This window comes from Chelon labrosus, assembly GCF_963514085.1.
Source record: "Chelon labrosus genome assembly, chromosome: 19".
Taxonomy (NCBI): domain Eukaryota; kingdom Metazoa; phylum Chordata; class Actinopteri; order Mugiliformes; family Mugilidae; genus Chelon; species Chelon labrosus.
In genome coordinates this window covers 18,850,912-18,870,326 of record NC_140352.1, presented here as the reverse complement: position 1 = coordinate 18,870,326, position 19,415 = coordinate 18,850,912, and the positions used below count along the sequence as shown (strand labels likewise).

General features: G+C 41.1%; 2 protein-coding genes across 2 annotated transcripts in view; one reads left to right on the top strand and one right to left on the bottom strand.

Annotated features, from left to right (window-relative positions):
• LOC311504349 (myoferlin-like) overlaps positions 1-550 on the bottom strand; it is a 27,995-nt gene extending 27,445 nt beyond the window's left edge. Inside the window, exon 1 of the mRNA XM_084567375.1 lies at positions 361-550. Coding sequence (XP_084423501.1) covers positions 361-468 — 108 coding nt within the window. The 5' untranslated portion in view covers positions 469-550. The remainder of the gene's footprint in view (positions 1-360) is intronic.
• A 2,906-nt stretch (positions 551-3,456) lies between these two features.
• Positions 3,457-19,266, top strand: LOC311504181 (cilia- and flagella-associated protein 337). Its single transcript, XM_084567183.1, has 19 exons — positions 3,457-3,736; positions 4,688-4,925; positions 5,013-5,159; positions 6,340-6,462; positions 6,541-6,712; positions 6,825-6,871; positions 6,959-7,096; positions 7,176-7,364; positions 8,071-8,262; positions 8,551-9,021; positions 9,153-9,302; positions 11,529-11,713; positions 12,898-13,037; positions 13,722-13,870; positions 13,961-14,172; positions 15,759-15,868; positions 16,445-16,497; positions 16,634-16,757; positions 18,853-19,266. Exons 1-18 carry the CDS (start codon positions 3,651-3,653, stop codon positions 16,721-16,723), a joined length of 2,892 nt encoding a protein of 963 aa, XP_084423309.1. The 5' UTR covers positions 3,457-3,650; the 3' UTR covers positions 16,724-16,757; positions 18,853-19,266.
• Positions 19,267-19,415: the final 149 nt, after the last annotated feature.

The window sequence follows — 19,415 nt, the reverse complement described above, 5'->3', positions numbered from 1 at the left end:
CACAAGGCTATTTTCCCTACAGTATCTCAGGTGTCTTTCCACCCAGCCTTCTTTTCTCGTCTGAACTATTTTGTACACACTGTATCCTACAGATCCAAGTAAAAGCCCTGCCCAGATGTCTTTGAGTCCAACTATTCTGGACAACACTGACACTAGGTACCCAGTTAATGCACAAAGAGTACTACTTTATAGCTTTTATTGCATGCACAAGGGGCACTTTACAACATCATTAAGTCAAGTTTAGTCATGCCAGATTAAAAGGAAAAAAAAGAAAAAATCTTAAAATTTACTAAAATTCCAATCAGGGTATTTCTTTTATATGAGAATTTTACCCTAAACTTCATCAAATCTAAACTAAACAGATCCAAATATAGACTTACCTTTAAAAATCACAGAGACAATTGGATCAGGACTTCCAAGTTTCTTTTTGGGCAGGCCTTTGGCCGACTCTACCAAGACCCGCAACATGGCAACAAACTTATCCAACTAACTCCAAGGGATAAACGTTAAGATTCCCGTGCTTTGGCATCCTCACCGCCCCATCAGAATGCAGGACTGGGAGGAAGTTTATTTCTAGGACCCGTAAGGGGGAAGGAGGGCGAAGGCGTGTCACGGGAGTTAAATTATTGTGAGGTGAAATTAGCGGACCGCTGCTGCCATCTGTGAGGGGAGATGGCAAAGAGCAGCAGGAGAAGAAGAAATCTAGCTGGGATTTTTTTTGTTTTTGAGTTTTAAAGTGGACGTAATGGCGATGGTGCGGTAAAAGCGTGCGCGTCCCCGATAGCGTGACGCGGAGTAGCAGCAGCTTCGTCATTAAACGGTATTTTAATTAGTGAGTGCCAATGTGTCTTATATTAAAGATATAATGAACAGTCCATTCTTTACATGTTCAAATACGAGCTTCATAGTGGTTGTACCGGGTAATGCCAAGTACGAAAAAAAACTCTTCTAAGTACAGAAAAAACAGAGACAAACAAATACAAATCAAAACAGGCATACCCACAGAATGAATGTATCTTCAAACATGAGCTCCTATTACCTTGCATTGTTTGCATGAGTGCGTCTCAAGCTCAGCTATATTTTCCTCTCCCAAGCAATTAAGAGCCTGTTTACACCTGTGAGTCCAGGTGGTAGGCAGTGATGGGGGAATTATTCAGATTCCTTTTACTGAGGTAAAAGCACCGACACAGCAACCCTCTTCATCCCGTATGAAAAATCCTACTTAAATGTAGTTAAAGTGTTACAGTAAAAGTACTGGTTTGGTCCCTTTTAATGATATATATTATTATATAACCAATCAGGCATGACCTAATATTGTGTAGGTCTCCCTTGTGCCTCCAAAACAGCTGTGACTCATCAGAGAATGGACATGGGCCTTCTGAGGGTGTCCTGTGGTGTCTGGCAACAGAATGTTGTCAGTGGGGGCCTTTGGGTCCTATGGGTTTAGAGGAGGGACCTCTGTGGATCAGGCTTGTTCCAGTGCATCCCACAGACACTTGATCAGTTTGGGATCTAGTGAATTTAGAAGCCAGACCTTGAGCAATACTGGAACATTTATTGAAATAAAAACATGCAACGCATGCATCTTAAGTCTGACCCCGACTACTCACTGCTTTGAGGTCAAAAGACAAAAAGGTCTGAAATCATCTGGTTTGACCTTTAAAAGTGTGTCTTATCTAAAAAGCTTATTATCTTTTTATGGTCTCTGATTGGCCACAAATGCTTTCTTCATCTGTGGGAAATTAGTGTGAATAACATAAAATATGAACGGAACAATTTATGGAGGGGTTCAGACTGTGAAGAGATCAGATTTATAAAGATGGCTACTTCAAGAAACAACAGAAATCTGTGGATGCCTCAGGAGAAAGCTGTGCCAAACAGCAAGTTTGGTGAGTCTTATCTTTAACTCTTTTATACAAATACCGCATAAAAAGCCCTGAATTGACTTTGGCAATTGACTTAGGCTGCACCTCAGTGCACTTTAGCTTACCATAATACAGGTTTAAATCTTTAACTATCTGCACATGTATGCATTATTCCACCCATGCAGAACATTAAGCAACTTATATACCAGCTTATAATGTGCACTGTATAAAAGCAACTAAAGCAGTCAAATAAATGTAATACAATAGCAAAGTAGTATGAAGTAGCATAAAATGAATATACACATAAGCTCAAGTAAGTTTGGTACAAAATTGTACCAAACTGTGCCAAAGTAAATTTTAGTTGTCATTCATGTGGACATGAACCACCCTCCTAGACCAGACCAGGCACCCCCACCCCATAGCAATGACACTCCATGATGGCAGCAGTCATCCCCAGCAGGATGCAGCCTGACACAGACACACACACAAAAACGATTTAGGAACAACTAAAAAACATTATGAAGAACAGCACAAGGTGTTGACCTGGCCTCCAAATTCACTAGATCCCAAACTGATTAAGTATCTGTGGGATGATCCTCAGAGGCCCCTCCCCTCAACCCATAGGACCCAAAGCCCCCACTAACAACATTCTGTTGCCAGACACCACAGGACACCCTCAGAAGGCCCATGTCCATTCTCTGATGAGTCACAACTGTTTTGAAGGCACAAGGGAGACCTACACAATATTAGGACATAATGTTATGCCTGATCATTGTACATCCCAACCAATCAAAAGTACTGTGTTTGAATCAAATGCAGCAAAAGCCCTTTTTGCAGCAACACTTAAACACACACCTAATCAATATTCAGCGATCGGAACAATGCAATCATTAGTGTGATTTGTTCCACTGGGGCTAGCTCATTGTGATGACAAAACAATCTGTATAAAATAACACATTATGAAATGTTACTGTGGGTCAGGGTTTTCCTTATCCATTATTAGTCATTGCATACATTGTATCAGGTTAATTCTCTTGATATTTGCGACTGTAGGTCTAAAATTAAAATAGGTGCAAGGAATTCCCCCAGCAGACCACACTCCACGGGGGCCGGGTACCTTCATTACACTCTGGATGGTTCATGCTCACTGAAGTGGGAAACTAAACCGCTGAGGGTTGCCTGGCAATAATTAAACTACCTTAGTTAGTAAAGATAAGAGAATATAACAAAGTACTTCTTAGTTTTCGAATTTTAGAATAGCAGCTCTGGACATTTTATTGTTAGAGGTGCTGGATAATCTCCTGTAGTTGATCTTGATATCAATCTTAAATCCTTTGGGTCCTGACTAACTTTACCTCTTTAAATGATTAACCCACTGAGGGCTTGTCTTTGGAGTTCTTGGCTCTGTTACCCCCAGCAGACTTGCAGTTATTTTGGAAATTCTCAGCTCTCCAGGGTCTCCTCTTCAATGATGTGTTTACTTTGCTCCGTTGGTGTGGTCAAACACTTGCGAAGGATCACTTATTGGTCTCTAGATGCGGGCATTCTTTCTCGGTGTGAAGACAAGAAGCTTTGTTTGAGGTCTGAATGACAAGAGAGAGGAAGGAACGCAAACAAAGGCTCTGCATGCGCAGGCTTAAAGCGCGGCGAGGATCTCAGATTGGCCTCGAACTCTTGTGAGTACAAGTCGTCGCTGCTACTGCATCCTTCTTCGTTTCTTAATCTGAGGTATATTAAATATGGACGGAAGAATTTAAAGAGGGGTTCAGACTGTGAAGAGATCGGATGAGGTTTACCAGGATGGCTACTTCGAGAAACTACAAAAATCTGTGGATGCTTTATGAGAAAGAGATGCCACACAACAGGTTTCGGTGAGTTGTATTTAGCTTTGTCTTTGACAATAATGTTGCCCTTAAACTTGGAATAAAATACTTTTTGCCTCTCCTCATGAAACGATTGTGACAGTGTGGTTTATATAATCACATAATAAAAAGAGGAATGTGTCTGAAAACTAAATTATTCAAACTTTACGGGCAGCAGTGTATAAAGGCTGCACCTCAATGAATTGTCTCATTAAAAAAACCTAACCTAAATCTTGAATTTTCTGCACATATATATACTTAAATCTACACATTAAGCGACACTGTAAAGTCAAGGGAAGTTCTCCATTAGCATCAAACTTTCCACTGACTTCTCGAATTTGCATATTTTCTTAAGTCAACCAGTTGTCCCAGCATCTTTAAACTCCATTCTCAGCAGACTACTGTGTGTTTATTACTTAATGATTTTATGGTTCCATTGGTTGATTGTGAGAAATGAGCAAGCTGTAAAGAGCCACTCGTGCGTGTCCTGATAGACCGGGAAAAGAGTTCACAATGCTGAGACATGTGACTTATTGTTTCTGTCCGTAGTCTCCCTGAGCGACAGGACCACACAGGAGCTGCTGGTGGCAAGGCACGCTTTAAACTAATTCCTTTATCACTCCAAAAAGAAGGGGACATGAAAAGCTTTTATTTGGATCTGCAGTGTGTTGCCCCAGCACTGCCACATGGTGGTGCTGCATCCATTCTACCCTCAGCCTTTCACTTGATGTCAGATAATGGATGGCTAAACAGTCAAAACTCACTAACGAAATCCAAAAGAAGTGATGGAAAGGCAACACATTGCCTGTGATCAATCTTTAGCTTATTAGCTTAATCCTGAATGCTTAAGGAATAACCATGTTTTGTCTTTGACTTTTTGTGTTTTATTCTTGACAAACTTAAGTTTCTGCACAAATTAACATTTACCTTTAACTGATCATTGCCCATTACTGTCTGCAGGGATCCAGCCTGTGGCGTCAGTCCCGCTGAGAAACTGAGTCCAGAGCACCTGCAGCTTCTGAGAAATGCATTTACCTGTCCAAAAGCTGGACTCCAGAAACAGGAAAAAAGGTTGAAGGAAAGGGAAAGGGGTGGAAGTGAAGAACATGGAATGAAGTTTGAAGAATTTCGGGAGGTTCTGAGGTCTGTGATTGGTCCAGATATTGAGGACACATGGGTTGAGAGATTCTTCAGTGAGGTAAATAGAAAAAAATCAAATAAAATAACAGCACAATGCAGCTCATGACAGCACACAGTCACAGTCTTGTACCTTGTCCATATCCAGGTAGATATCAGCTGCACCGGGCTTTTAAAGTGGCAGCAGCTGTGCTCCTACTTGGTTCTGGAGTACACCGAGAGACAGCGCGCCTCTATTCCCACAGCTGCTCTGCTGGATGCCCAGCCTCAGATCAGACACTGTTCTCACAACAAGGTGACTCTGGGGAAATGAGAGGGAACGTTGCATCTTTGTTAGATGTCCCCATGTTTGAAGTACACAAAATGACCTAATGAGGGCGCCACAGCTAAAAGTAATTTTAGTTGACTGGATGCATCATCCTTAGATAGACCAGACTGTGTCCATTAGCTGAGGAAATACTTTAAAAGAATTATAAATAGCTAAATCTCAGAGAATTACTGTTAAAGTGGAATCCATTCACTTGAGAATAACAATATTTGACCTGTTTTTCTAAATGATGGGATTGAATTATTTTTTTTTGCTTATTAACTGTCGATAATAATTGTGTTCAAATTCTTAATTAAAAAAAGCAGGATAAATATATTTTCCTCGTGTAGATGCCTTTAGCTTCTGTACATTTCTTACACATGGCTCTTCACAATAAATCTGATAAAAATATATCATTATTACACTAAACTCACCGTAATTGGATTAGTGTTACAAAATGAAATCAAACAAGTACATTTCATGTGATAAAGGTCAATATCAGTGTTATGATTCCTACTAATTCAAAAGAAACCTCAGCTGAGCTAGCAATCTGTACTAATAGCAAAACGCAAACAAAGTTAGCATCTAGTTAGCTAGTACAGAAACATGCAAGCTAAAAAGATATTTAGAAGTTGTCCAAATAGAAAAAAAGCTTTGTTAAGCATTTGTTAATTTACCAGAAACATGTAGTATATCCAATGGAAAGACATTCAATTATAGCTTCTGTAATATGTAAGTAGTCACATTTTTTCTAGCAAGCTCACTGTGTTAGCACCTTTCAGCTTAGCCTGATAGCTGTGGTCAAAAATGAGACCTTGTTTGTCTGTTCATTATTTTATTCCGTGAGCACTATAATTCAGACATTTTGCCTTGCTATAGTAGGAAAATCAGGTGTATCAAATACCATTAGTGATTTTAGTGTCCAAGTAAACAACAGCAACAGTGAGACAGCTTGCAGAGTACCAGGATCTTATAGTTAAAGGATCTGAATTAAGCTTTGCTGGCTTTTTTTATTTCATTTGCATTACAACTGTAGCAGTCTTACATCATGTCAAAAAGTTTTGAGTGAAGAAGACCTGAGGGGTACTTAAATCATTCAGTGTGGAGTTATAAATGATATAATAGTTTCTTTCCTTCAGTAACTTATTTTTTTTATTTTGCTCTGCAGCGGGAGCCAACAGTCCGTGTGGTTGCAGTTTGCCATCCTCCTCCACTGCGCTACATTAGTGTCAGTAAAGGGGGTCAGATCACTGTCTGGAACAGCAGCCTACACATCATTAAAACTTTAGGGGTGAGTTACACAGTGTTACTACTTTAACATCTACATGGATTTGCAACACACAAACTAACACTTTCCTATTTAACCCAGCTTGCTGGAGACCCATCAGAGGAAGTCGCCAACACGAGGAGATTCAGAGGCTGGACCAGTGATGCAGTGTATATGGGCACTGTCCATAGGGTTGCCATAGCAACAGACTGCAGGGACTTGCACTTTGTCAATGTCTCTCCAACCAGTGTGTTTGAGGACGTCCACATATTTGGTAGACTACATTGTTAGCAATACTAAATTGTAAACTGAGCTGATCACTGTTGAAAATAAGTTCAAATAAAAAAAATTTAACTATTGACTCTTTCTCCCATAATTGCTCAAAGGGTTTCACAGTGTCTTGACTTCTCTTTGCTACTGGCATGACGTTCAGGTAAGACCAATACTCATTGTTTCGACTAGATCAGTGCACTCAGAAATCAATGGTCATCACTCTAATCTAAGTGGTTTTTCCTCCAAGTGTCCAGAGCAGCCTCCTCTGCTGCTGCTGGGGGATGAAAAAGGAGGAGTCCACCTGATGTGGTTCCTGAATCCATCTAAAGGTCTTTTCAAGAATCCATCAAAGAAAGACAATGGCCCACAAAGGATCTTTTTCCCAGTAGGTTTTAACTTCTGCATTCAATAAACTGAATTACTGGTTGTTGGAGAGAATATATTGTCTCCCACATTCTTAACAGGACCTTGGAGAACATAGCGACACAGTCTCCTACCATCACATCCCCAACATCCACCAGGAACCAATCACCAGAGTGATGTTTGAACCCAGCACCAATGTCATCATGACCTCATCAGAGAGTGACACCACGTCTGTGGTCTTTGTGAATGTGTCACTGAAGCAGGAGCCCTACATTTGGAAATTTAAGCAGGTATCTGACATGTTTACACAATAAGATGTCTTTAGCAACTATTTCCACTTTGTGAGCTTTAAAATTACAACATTACATACTGCCTAGATTAATTAAGGAACTTCATATACAGAACTTTCACGTATCTCACAAATATTTGCATACATTTGTAAATTGTCTAAAAAGTTGTGAGGAAATGGATAGGTATCTGCTGTCATCCACTTTTAACGTGGATGAAGGTCAGACTGACACATGTAGGTCACAGTACTGAGGCTCGGGTGACACTGACCCTGAGAGGGTCGGTGGACCTGTGAAAATAAACCATCACGGTATTTAAATCTGTAGTTGTAGAAAAAAATGCTTATAGCACTGGATGTCTTTCCGTGACTATGTTTGCTTACACAGCATTACATAACTAGACAGATTTATATAGAAGAACAAATATGACATTTGAGTTAAGTTACTAATTTATAAAGCTGGCAGACAGTATCACTGACAGTGCAGAAAGGAGCAAAATGTCTGCACAAAACATTATTAAACTGGGTGGGGAAGTTTCCTGTTATTCACAATGGCTTGAAATGAACACACTAGGTTTATACTCCAATTAACTGTCTGAACGTTTTAACATCATAGCCACTGGTAAAAAGAAATATCCCCAACTTAAGCTAATGGCAGAGGCTGAGTTAATTTGTATTCTCATCTATGTATCTCACGTGTCTCATTTCAGGGAGCAAAATGTTTTGACTACAATGCATCTCTGCAGCTGATGGTCACAGGGGGCTCTGACCAAACAGTCAGATTATGGAATCGATATGTGACCACAAGTCCTGTAGCTACACTGCGGGGTCACCACACCGCTGTACTGGATGTTGCAATCTATCAACCTGTTGGGCAGATCTTCAGCTACTCCAGAGACGCTGTGAGTCATGAAATATGATGCGTAAAGAGCTATTTGCGTCCGCATATTTATATAGTAAAAGAGCTAGGAATGCCACCCACCTCCCAAAAAATATGTTTTATTTGGTCATCACGAATGTCTAGATCAGGCACGACAAAAAAAAAGAAAGACACGTGAAAGTTTGAGAAGACATTTCATTGGATGCAACATTAGTGCACGTCCCCAAGTGCAGTTTAAGTCATAACTGAAAAATTAGACTAAAAATGCCAAGTTCTTGTCTTTTTTATTTTATGTTTGTTCTGTTGTCAGGAACTGAGGATTTGGGACATTTCTACCCACCACTGTCTGAAAACTGTCCTTCTGCAGTTTCCCTGCCTGAAGCCAGGTCGCATTCCAGAACATGGCAACTTCCCTTTCCTGTTGATGAGTCCCCCTCTTCCTGACGAGACACGTTCTCATTTAGTGGTGGGCTGCAAAGATTACCTGGCGGTGCTGAGTTTGGCTGAAACGAGAAGAGGAGGCGGTTGGTTGAGAGATGAAGGAAGAGAAACTGGAACAGAAATTCAATGTGCGGCGTCCCTGGCCTGTGCTCTGTACAACCCCACCCTGAGGCAGGTGGTAATGGGACATGTAGACTCCTCTGTATCTGTGTGGGATGTAGAGACAGGGAGGAGGCGACTTCACATTTCAAATGCTCACGGAGAAGAAGAACTCACCTGTATGACATTGGACTCCTCTCACAGAAGATTGATCACCGGAGCTCGTAATGGCACTATTAAGGTTCAGTGCCACATCTTATGACTATTTGTTTGTATAGAAATACCGCAAATTCATCTGGTGTACATATTCTTGTTCACGTGTGCCGAATCATCCCAATAAGAATACCATTGTATTGACCATTTCCCAAGCAGGTATGGAATTTACTAAACGGCCTTAACTTGCACAAGTTGGAGCCTATCACAGACTCTGAAGTCACTGGATTGACCTGTCTCCATGACAACCAGCTGCTGGCTGTGGGGTGGAGCCGACGGATTGCTCAGTACGACATTACAGGAGCCAAGGTAAAAGCAAGGGCATTTTAAATCATAATCCGCAGCTGTTTCACATAAATAACATTTTTGTTAAAGGCTGAAAATCAATGTTTCACTGCACTCTGGTTGAAGGTTGGTTTTTACCTTGGGTGGTGGTTGGAGCATAAGATAAGCACAAGAAAAGATTTTCAGGGAGTGTGACCTTAGCCAGAAATTTCTGTACAATAATAATTTAACCAGTTATACCAGGCTTGGCTTTCTGATTTTAATTGAACGTCAAGGAACAGAAATTAGAGTGTTGAGTTCTTTACAGCGATCTCCAACAAGGAAAAGCCAAGCCAATCCAAACCAAAAGTTTCTGTCCTTAGCATTGATCCCTTTATTTTCTAAACCCTTCATCTAAACGCAAAGTTTCGTATTTAGCATCAGACACTTTTATTGGATTTATTTCATTCCGAAATGGAGAATTCATAGAACCATAGTTACATGTGTAACTTTCGTTTCTCCACCATACTCCTCGTTGTTGCTGTCTCTGTCTCTATGGCTTCCCTCTTCAGTTCCTACAAATATCATATCTGATATTCCATGAACTATCACCACAGACATCAAAACCACACAGAGATTTGCTTGACGCTGATTAACTTAATCAGCACAATGTGAACTAATTTGACAAGAGCCTGAGCTGACGAGCTGAGAGTTACTTACTATATGCTGTACGTAGAACTTACTCACTGTAGATTTAAAACATTTGCAAAGTCCCTTTTTGGAAAAGTTTGTGGTATATCACTTGCAAGCGGTCTTCATATTCCTTTGTTGCTTATTGCTGCATTTCCTGGCATATTGCCGCCAACAGCTATCAAATAGTGTAACAACATAAAATCATCAGCATGACTGTCTATCAGTGGGAACCACCCATAAAATCTTTGCTTTATAATGCTACCTGTAGTCAGTTGTACCTAATGCATGTAAAACTTGCAGTAGTGGGTGGTGTGCACTGAGTAAGCCTTATGAACAAGAATTTCTCAGATTTGATTTCTTATCTGTTGGGTCTTTTTGTGGGGAAAATGCTCAGCGGACAAGGCTGAATTATAAGTAATAGCAATTTGTTTCAAAAATAGAGGATAATTGTATGGTTGGCAAGAGCAAGAGCATTAGCTGAGGGGGAAGAAAAGAGCCACACCGTCCAAATCAGAAAACCCCAACATTAAATACATTACGAAAGCTTTTGATCGATTAGCTAGACTGTAATTCTGGGAAATGCAGCGAGCCTGTTAATTAATCACCAGAAGCCTAAAATATAGTACCTAGAGCCTTCACGCTTTTGCTCTCTCTCAACAAGTTCATGCCTGGATGAGTCCCATACAAACAGCTGTCACCATGGCAACTAATCCGGTACAGTCTTAAAACACAGCATTTCTCTTAAGAATATTGGCAACAGACTTTGTCCCCAATAAGCTCAGAAAATATTTCCTTCAACAGGAACCTTAAACTCATCCTACTCTATTCAGTAAATTCACAAATTTATATCAGGCCTTTGGCGTCTTTATGTTGCTGCTGTGAAGAACTGTAGAATCATTTCAGAGATACAAACCACCTCCTCATCTATACATGCTGGCACACGTGTCTCAGTGTTTAAATATAAAGAAGTCTGGGAGTGCAGACTATGTTTTCATGCCTTAAATTCTTGTGTTACATTTTACCTCAGCCTATAACCACCATCTGCTCTGTGTTTTTTTGTCATCCCTTAAAGAAAACAGAAGTAATCTTCAGCCTTCCTGATTCTCCAGCAGATTCTTAATGTTGTTTTTTTAACCAGTTATAATGCCTTTGATTGTAAAGTTGCTTGTTTAAGAGAAGCCAAGTAAAAAAAAATATAGAGCGCCCACATAGTCCATTTAAAAGACCCTACCACAGCACAGTAGCCCAGAGGTGTAAACAAAATCAGCAAACCGGAGCGGGAAATGGAGCTGCTTTCCACAAGGCAACGCAAACAATTACATGCTATTTCAGACCATTTGTAAACTGTCACACAGTGTGAAGCAAAGTGCAGACAGTTTCACAGTTTCAACCAACAAGCTTTAACAGAGCCGGAAAACAACATTGGACTTTTTCTGGGGAAAAAACCCCTCTGCGTAAGCACAAACCTGCTAGATCGGGCGATACCGCCATGCTGCATACGCGTGTTTATATACATTTTAGAATGACAGTCCCAAAAGAGACTTAATAATTACACCTGTGTTTGTACTGTGCATACAGGATTTGAAAGTGAGAGCAGACATGTCGTGGAAGTCCAGCGGGGTCCACAAATCAGACATCTTGGCTGTGGGTCAGTGTCCTGCTCTGGGGGTTGTCGCTACAGCAAGTTATGATGGAGAGGTAATCGTCTGGAGGCTGGAGACACAAGGCCCATTGCTGCATCTACAGAGCAAGACACAGGCCCGGTAAGACGATCCAACCGTCATTAATTCATCTGACACCTCTGGACAGATTTGACTCTCACTCAGTTGCAAGTTCTGACATGAAGTCATTTCTGTTGTCATTCTCCGGGGACCTGTGGACATACTCGTGGTCACCACAGGGACCAGGGTCTAAATCAAGTTCTTTGGAGGTCTGAGGGTTATTTCAGCCTCCAGTTTTTACAAGTCTGGACTTGTGAATCCTCTTTGCTACAACTGATGGTCTCTTTTCCAGCACTGTCATCTTCAGCAAGGCTTGAATTCCCCTGGTGCCCACTGCAGTGTCCCACAAATAATGATGTTGTGTTAGCCTGTTGTATTATCATTGTAGTGTGGTATTCTACAATATTTCACGAGTAAAAACAACCATGGCTTTTTCATATGTTAGTGAACTCATCTGCATAATTCTTTCTTTAAGCCGGGATGGAAAGAAAGACAACCAGCGGTTCTGATGAACCTTTTAGTTCCTTGAGAAGAGTTGAGATTAAAAGTTCTGCATACTATCTGTGGAAAAGCCGCTGCTACCGGAGCAAAGCATCCTGGCACTCTTTATGCAAGACTGTAAAACGTCTCAAGGATAACGCAATAAAGACTTATTTCTGGTGCTGCAGTTTTCATTACTGAATAATTTGCAGATGAGTTTCTAGTCTGGTTATCAGGGGGTCTATAAAATATATAAAAAGAGAAAAATGCACATCATAATTCACAAAGCTCACGGTCATGTAATCCATGCTAAACTGAAAAACCCACAAGACGACTAAAGGTGGCATAGTCACAAATCAAAAGCTGAAAAAAAAGATATTTAAACAACAAATTTAGAATTAAAATAGTTGGTAATTATCTTTGGGTTGGCTGACTGATGAACGATTAATAAACTATTTTGTGTCTACCGTAGTGATCCTTGACGTAAAGGAGATAAACTACATAATACTCTAAATGTCTATATCAATTTCCAGACAAAACATTTAAATGTGAGGTCACAATGTCATGCCAGTTTGTTTATTTCTGGTACAATGGAAGCCGAAAAAACTATGTACCACTGTTGCTGTTGAATCTTTGCAAGCAGAATTTGGCAATTCTCACTGTAGTCTGGTGGTTACCAACTTTGCCAAAGCACCACATCCTTACTTTTTTTTTTTGTTTTTTGTTTTTTGCTTGTGTGGTTCCAGAGCGACACTCCCCGTGGAGAGCCTCTTGTTCCTTCAGCACCGAGCCGGCAACAGAAAGTTGAGAAACAGGGGCGTCCTGGTCTCATCGCAGGCGGGCTGGCTGTGCTTCTGGGGCATCACTGGAGAGGAGCATGCTTATGGTGAGGGGGACACGCAAGGTTAAATTGCCGGAGAGATAAATTTGAGGTAATTCAGAAAGAAAGTGGAAGCAAAGCTAAAAGGCATTAAATTCAAATAAAACTCTGTCTGTGCAGCCAGCTGACAAGTAGCTGTCAGTTTTAATGATCCTCCTCCATTAAGATGGATTTACAAACAGCACAAGCAGTGACAGTTAGGCTGAACTGTGGACTTGGGCTCCTGCCGGTACCATTCCTGGCAGCCCACAGCTATGTCTCTTTCCAGATCCCATCTGTGTTTAGTGGTGAGGGATTCATGCACTCTGACCGCTGCATATGTGTACGAGCTTGCTTGGGTATAAGTGTATGTGTGTGTGTGAGTGACCCAGTGCGACTGCATACGTCTGTCCATGTATTTTTCTAGCAGACAAGAATTTCAGGTCATGACATAACAGGAAGACGGTTGACATAACAAAGAGTAGCTGAGGGTAGCAATTTGTCTCAGAAGTAAATTTATCATTTAATTTAAAACAGAAATCTTGAAATTGGTACAAAATGTGGATATAAATAGATTTGTGTGCATGCAGCTTTGAGTGAACCAGCAGACCTTTATGCAGCTCGTAAAATTATACAAGAGACCAGCCAAAGGTTTTTTAGTTTTAGATTGTGCTTGGTATTTTATGCTGCATTTTTTCCACCTTATTCCAGGTCAGTTCTATGCTCCACAGCAGGAAGGTGAGTGTGTGCTCAGCCTGAGCTCAGATCAACCCAAAAACACCATGCTGGTCTCAGGTGACACAACAGGCAGGCTTCAGATCTGGGACATTTCTTCCTATGCATTGGACGTCCAGCATGAGGTGAGCTGGTAAATGGATATATAAAATCACAAAATGTACTCTACCGTAGATATCCTCATGTGCTTAGTGACGTGTTTCCTTTCCGTGCAGCCGACTTGTGAACGACCTCCCTTACTCCAGTGCTGGGGGGCTCATAAAAGGGCTCTGGTATGTGTGGAAGTTATTGAGGTAGCTGACAGGCTGTTGGTGCTCACAGCATCAGTTGACGGTTCAGCCGGACTGTGGACAAAAGACGGAGATCACGTGGGCCTTTTTGGACAGGAAGTGATTTGGAATATCAGTGACCCAGCTACTTATCATAGGTGAGATCAATCAGCCTGTCTCAATTTTAGCACATCTCTCCAGTATTTATTCACCAGTGCATTGATTTAACATCCAGCGTGTCACCTTTGGCTAACTTCTTCCAACTGACAAGCTCAACTGAACTCAATGGGAGGTAACGCATCGTCAATCAGTCTTGTGCTTACTTTTCCATGGTTGGTCCACTGGAAGGCATAAAGGTGAAAACTGTCTGCACACGTTATGTGAAGCACATTGGTTTATGCAGACCAAATGTCAAAGATTACACACATGAACCTTCTCTGATTAGTCCACCAAAACATTGTAGAGTGTACCTGCCAATATCAAATGCAACATATGTCCAAACAGTGATATCAAAGTGAGCGGTTTATACCCAATCCAAATCGCGTCCACCCAAACAAACGTCCCGTCACTTTTCCACAAACATCTGAGTCTTTAGCGAAACTTGAAATGAAGCCTTGACAGTATTTCTGACATGGACATGCTAACATAGAGTAATTTAATTTACCGGGGAAGAAAAAGGTGCAGTTGATGTGAACGACAGAGAGTAAGCACTTGCTGAGAAACATAAATAATCTGTCTATCCACATGAACGTCACCGCGGTGTATTGTTACGGTACATCCCAGCGTCCTGTTTCTGTGCTTGCGTACATCCAGCTTATTCTTGTGAATGGGATACGTGTATCTCAGGAATGCCTTGGCAGAATTTCTTCAAATTTGGCACGAACGTTTACTTGAACTCGAGGATGACTTGATAGGATTCAGAGAGTGAAACGCCAAGATCATTGTGACCCTGCAGAACACATTTTAGGCCATGAATCAACTCAAAACACATTTTTTCGCCAACATTCACTTGAACTAAAGGATGAACTGATTTTGAGGGTTCATAATGTTCTGCAAAAACACTCCTCTAGTCTTCCCTGCAAATATTATGAGTCTGGACTGCTTGTTAACTGCAATTCGATTTGATCCTATTAAAATTGAATCCAGTGCTTATGGGGAGTGTATATTTTATGTTTTAAAATACTGTATCTGATAACATGTTTTATTAACGCAAGTGTAAAATCTGCATGAGAGAACTCCAAATGTACTGTATGTAATTGCTGAATCATATAAACTGTGCAGATTTTTTTCCTATCAAATCCTTAGCAGCCACAACTGACTCAGACAATTAAGATGTCAACAGCTTACCAGTGTAAAAATGCAGTGCGGGCTTATGAGTTCATAAATTTGTGAAGTTGAGATTTTGCATGTGATGACATTATAATATCGGTTTTAACTTATCCTGTAAAGCTGTCCTAAAATGTGCCCTCACGGAGCACACAGAGTACTCAAATGGAGGCCAGCTACACCGCAGTGATGGAGAACAGTAACAGTCCTGGTTTGAATCAAATCTAACAACAAACATCCTCCCAGAAATGAGCCTCTGTGACAAAATACTATCCAACAGAGTTACCCGATATAAGGCCTGTCTAGTTTTAGGAGTTTGACGTGAACAAAATTGGGAAACCTGTGTCCAAAGTAAACCGCTTTGTGTTTGTACAAGTGGTTTCTCTTCTGTATAGAGTCGAATCTTTTGGTCTGACAGGGAGATGGAGAACGATCAGAGGGAAGAGGAGAAGACTGACAAACTGGGACGTCAAGTATCTGACCCCGCCAGTCGGGATAAGACTTCACGGGAGGAGTGCTGTTCTGATGGTAAGCGCTCAGTAGAAACAGGTGCTTTTATATGCAGTGCACACATAAACAGATGGCCTCTCGCTGACCCAGGCCTGTACCAGTCATATTTGGCTATGCGCTGGGAATGTCCCTTCCTGTAATTACCACTTGCATCAGAACCCTTCTGCACATATATCTGCGTGTGTGCTGCGGCCGACAATAGCCATAAAACGGCTCAAACAGTACAAGTCAGGTACTTCAAGCTAATTAAACCAGAGACTCGGATTCAATCATGTCCAATTTCACCACATTATGAAGAGAAGAGTCAGAGCATTCTTCACATTCTCCTCCTCCTGAAGTCTGGAGCTCAGCTTTGGAACATTTGGGCAATGTTCTGCTCCAAAGACCCAGGCCAGATTTTTAAAAGTGCACAAATACTCAAGGTTTGTGTGTGTGTGTGTATCTGCAAGACATTTCCTACACTTTCCTTTCACTGTCTGCCCGTTACTCAGGACCTGCCAAAGTAAGCGATTAGCTGTGCTTTCTCTGCAGCCACACCCAGGCAGACACGCACACATTCACTCACTTAAATTTGTCCCCTGTCATCCACTTTAGCTTCATCCACCAGCCTGGGAGAGAATGATCATGAGCAACCTCAGCAACCCATGGTAACCAGCAAACACACAAGAAGCAGCTGATGAGTACAAACTCTGGGATTTATCATTTTCATCATAGCTGTCTCGTTTCCCTCCCTCCCTCACGCACGCACGTCAAATCCATCACCTGTGCATCGGGGCGTGTCAGTATCTGTGTGAGGATGCTTGCCACACAGTAGCTTCATCTCACGGGAGGAGACGTCCCATTGATGACATCGACCACAGCAATCACTGCTGATTGGCTTCACTCCATCAGACTGCAGGTCCTGCAGGTGAGTTTCGTACTGATTACTAGAGGCTGGCTCCTTTCTTCTTTATGAGTACCTTCTGTTTGTGTGCTGTTGGTGCTTAGTGACAGCAGCAACAAATTATTAATCTATTTAATCCCCTTTTTCGTACCACTCTGTTGCTCCACAAGAATACCAAATATTGTGCAAATGAACAAATCAGCTTTAAAGAAATTCATCGGTACTGTACTTACTTGTATATCTTGCCAAAAGTTAGATGAGAAGATGGTTATCACACTCACTGAGGGAGGCCACTGGTTCAAATCCCATCAGTTTCCATGGCCGAGGTGCCTTAAGCAAGAACATAATACCCCATGAGCACCTTGCACGGCTGCAGAGAGCAAATTCCTTGTATTTATACATATACACATGGCAAATAAAGCAGATTTCGTTTTAATTGTAAACACAAAGCTGCAGCCAGATAGCCTAGCTTTGCATGATGACTGGAAACAAGAAAATCAGATAGCCAGGCTCTGCTCAAAGGTATTAAATCCGCTAAGCTGTAGCATTAAAATTACTCAAAATAAAAAAATAAAAAAATAATATATAAAATAATATATATCCTTCAAACTATATTAACTCCCACAGAAAATTTGCTCAATTTGCAGGCATAGCCCAACACGGTGTGGTAGTAGCTTGTAGTGGCTAATGTTGGCAAAACTAAGCCAAGTTTTATTGTTTTCATTTTTGACTATGCGATATGAAGTGGTTGCTCCCCTGCTTTCTGCTGCTGTAGTGAAGTCTGATTTCCCAATAAATACCCTTAATCGGCTCGTACAACTGGCTTGGTTGCCAACCGTCCCTTGAAAAACGGAATCTTCCCGTAGAAACCACTGACTGTATATACTGGTAGAAACAAAAGTACGCGTCCCGTATTGAGCTGAAACGGGACGCACTTTGTCCCGTATTACAGTGAAAACCAAAAATAGTGTGTAAAATGTCAATGGAATGAATGAACAACAGGGCGCTTTATATGAACATTTACCAGGCCGTCTCCTGCTCTGTGACCAATGAGCTGACGGCGGGAATCCCGCTCATCTCATTGGTCGAGGTACTGTCGCTTGCGAAGAAGATACCGGAAGACAACAAAGCAACAACTTCACACTTCTCGCACTTTTTCTTACACTTTTCTTATTGTTATTACAAGAGGCATGTTATGCTTTCTATTGTTTTATATTAATTTATACAGTTTTAAGTTAAGCAGGACAGGTTTCTGTTTAAGAAAGATATTTATTTTATTCTGTTAATTTTGAATTAAAAACAAATTGTTGAATATGCATCTAATTAAATTCAGGTTTTAGTCAAATAGTTAAAAAATCCTTTCACAAACACAAATAAGGGCTAAAAAGAAAAATCACCACGCCGGGAAGGATGAAGGCAATCGGGTCTGCCGGCCCTGCCAGTGAGGTGTCCCTTATTTATTTTTCAGGGAGTTGGCAACCCTGAACTGGCTACCACTACTAGCCTAGCTTTGAAGACAACCAGATGAGGCCACTATAAAAATACTGGTCCACACAGGCAACTATAAAAAGCCCGATCAATTCTGGAGGAATGTGACAGCAAAGTTCCATTTCCTCTTTTCCTTGTTCTGTGGCTGCAGCCCCATGATCACGCTGAAGTTGTCCAAAAAAGCATGATTGATGGGAAGGGATAATGAAAGAAGGAAGGAAGAAAGGATTACTGCCATTCTATTTAAGATGCATCTGATGGAAAAGTCTTTTGTTTTTCATAGACTGGACCTGCATGCCCTTTCTGATTCGTCCTCATGTTTTGTCTTGTTGTTGATCTTTCTCTTCGTTGACCTCTCTCTGTGTCAGTCCAATCCCTTTAAAATGTGCGATTACTGCCACATTGTGAATTTGTGGCCCAGACATGGAAGAGGGTTCATTTAGTTGCTAGTTCATGTGTGCAGGCCACCAAGGGGTCAAATGGTTATTTCTCTTCTTTAGCTGTTCTCTGGGGGAAACGTCTTAATGATATTGCTCAGTAATCTCCACGTTTATGAAAAAATATTTTCAGAGGCTGAAAAGTCTGTTTTTTATTTAATGTCTCTGTTTTTTTTTTCTCACTCCACCAACAGGAGGATTTACCCACAATCCACTGAGACTGGTATCAGAATCTGACTGGCAACACAAAGCTCAGCTCAGCTCACTGTATCTGGAAGGAAAAGTGAGTTTCCAGTCAGACATAGACGAAGATTCACAACATTGTTTCTCTGCATTCCTTTTATTTTACGAGGTCGCCTCGAAACTGTAAACTGAATATGTCCATTTGAATTTGTGATATTGATACTGTGCTAGAGGACTTCCACTTTGAATCAGGCTGCAGGGCACTGTACAATGCACTGTCTGTTCTCCACTGTAGATACTTGGCGTTCGCTTTCTTATTTTATTGCACTCGCGTCTTTTCCTGATGTCTGACCCATTTCTTGTTGATAACATACATTTTATAAAGAAAACAATTTGAAATTTACACGTTGAGACTAAGGTGGGTGAGTTTAGCTTAGCAAAAAGACAGTAAATAGAGGAAATGGCCAGCCAGGCTTTGTGCAAAGGTACTGAACCTCATCAACATTATATTATTCTATTATTTAATCCTCAAGTGTAAAAGTAACACATTGTAGTGTTGCAGGAAGTTGTGAAT

What these genes read in the sequence shown, in the direction of transcription:
- LOC311504181 (XM_084567183.1), top strand. Translation starts at nt 3,651, where the DNA reads ATGAGGTTTACCAGGATGGCTACTTCGAGAAACTACAAAAATCTGTGG. An exon ending in CTCGTAATGGCACTATTAAG is followed by an intron (nt 9,022 to 9,152) that starts GTTCAGTGCCAC and finishes TTTCCCAAGCAG; the next exon opens with GTATGGAATTTACTAAACGG. An exon ending in TGGAGAGGAGCATGCTTATG is followed by an intron (nt 13,038 to 13,721) that starts GTGAGGGGGACA and finishes ACCTTATTCCAG; the next exon opens with GTCAGTTCTATGCTCCACAG.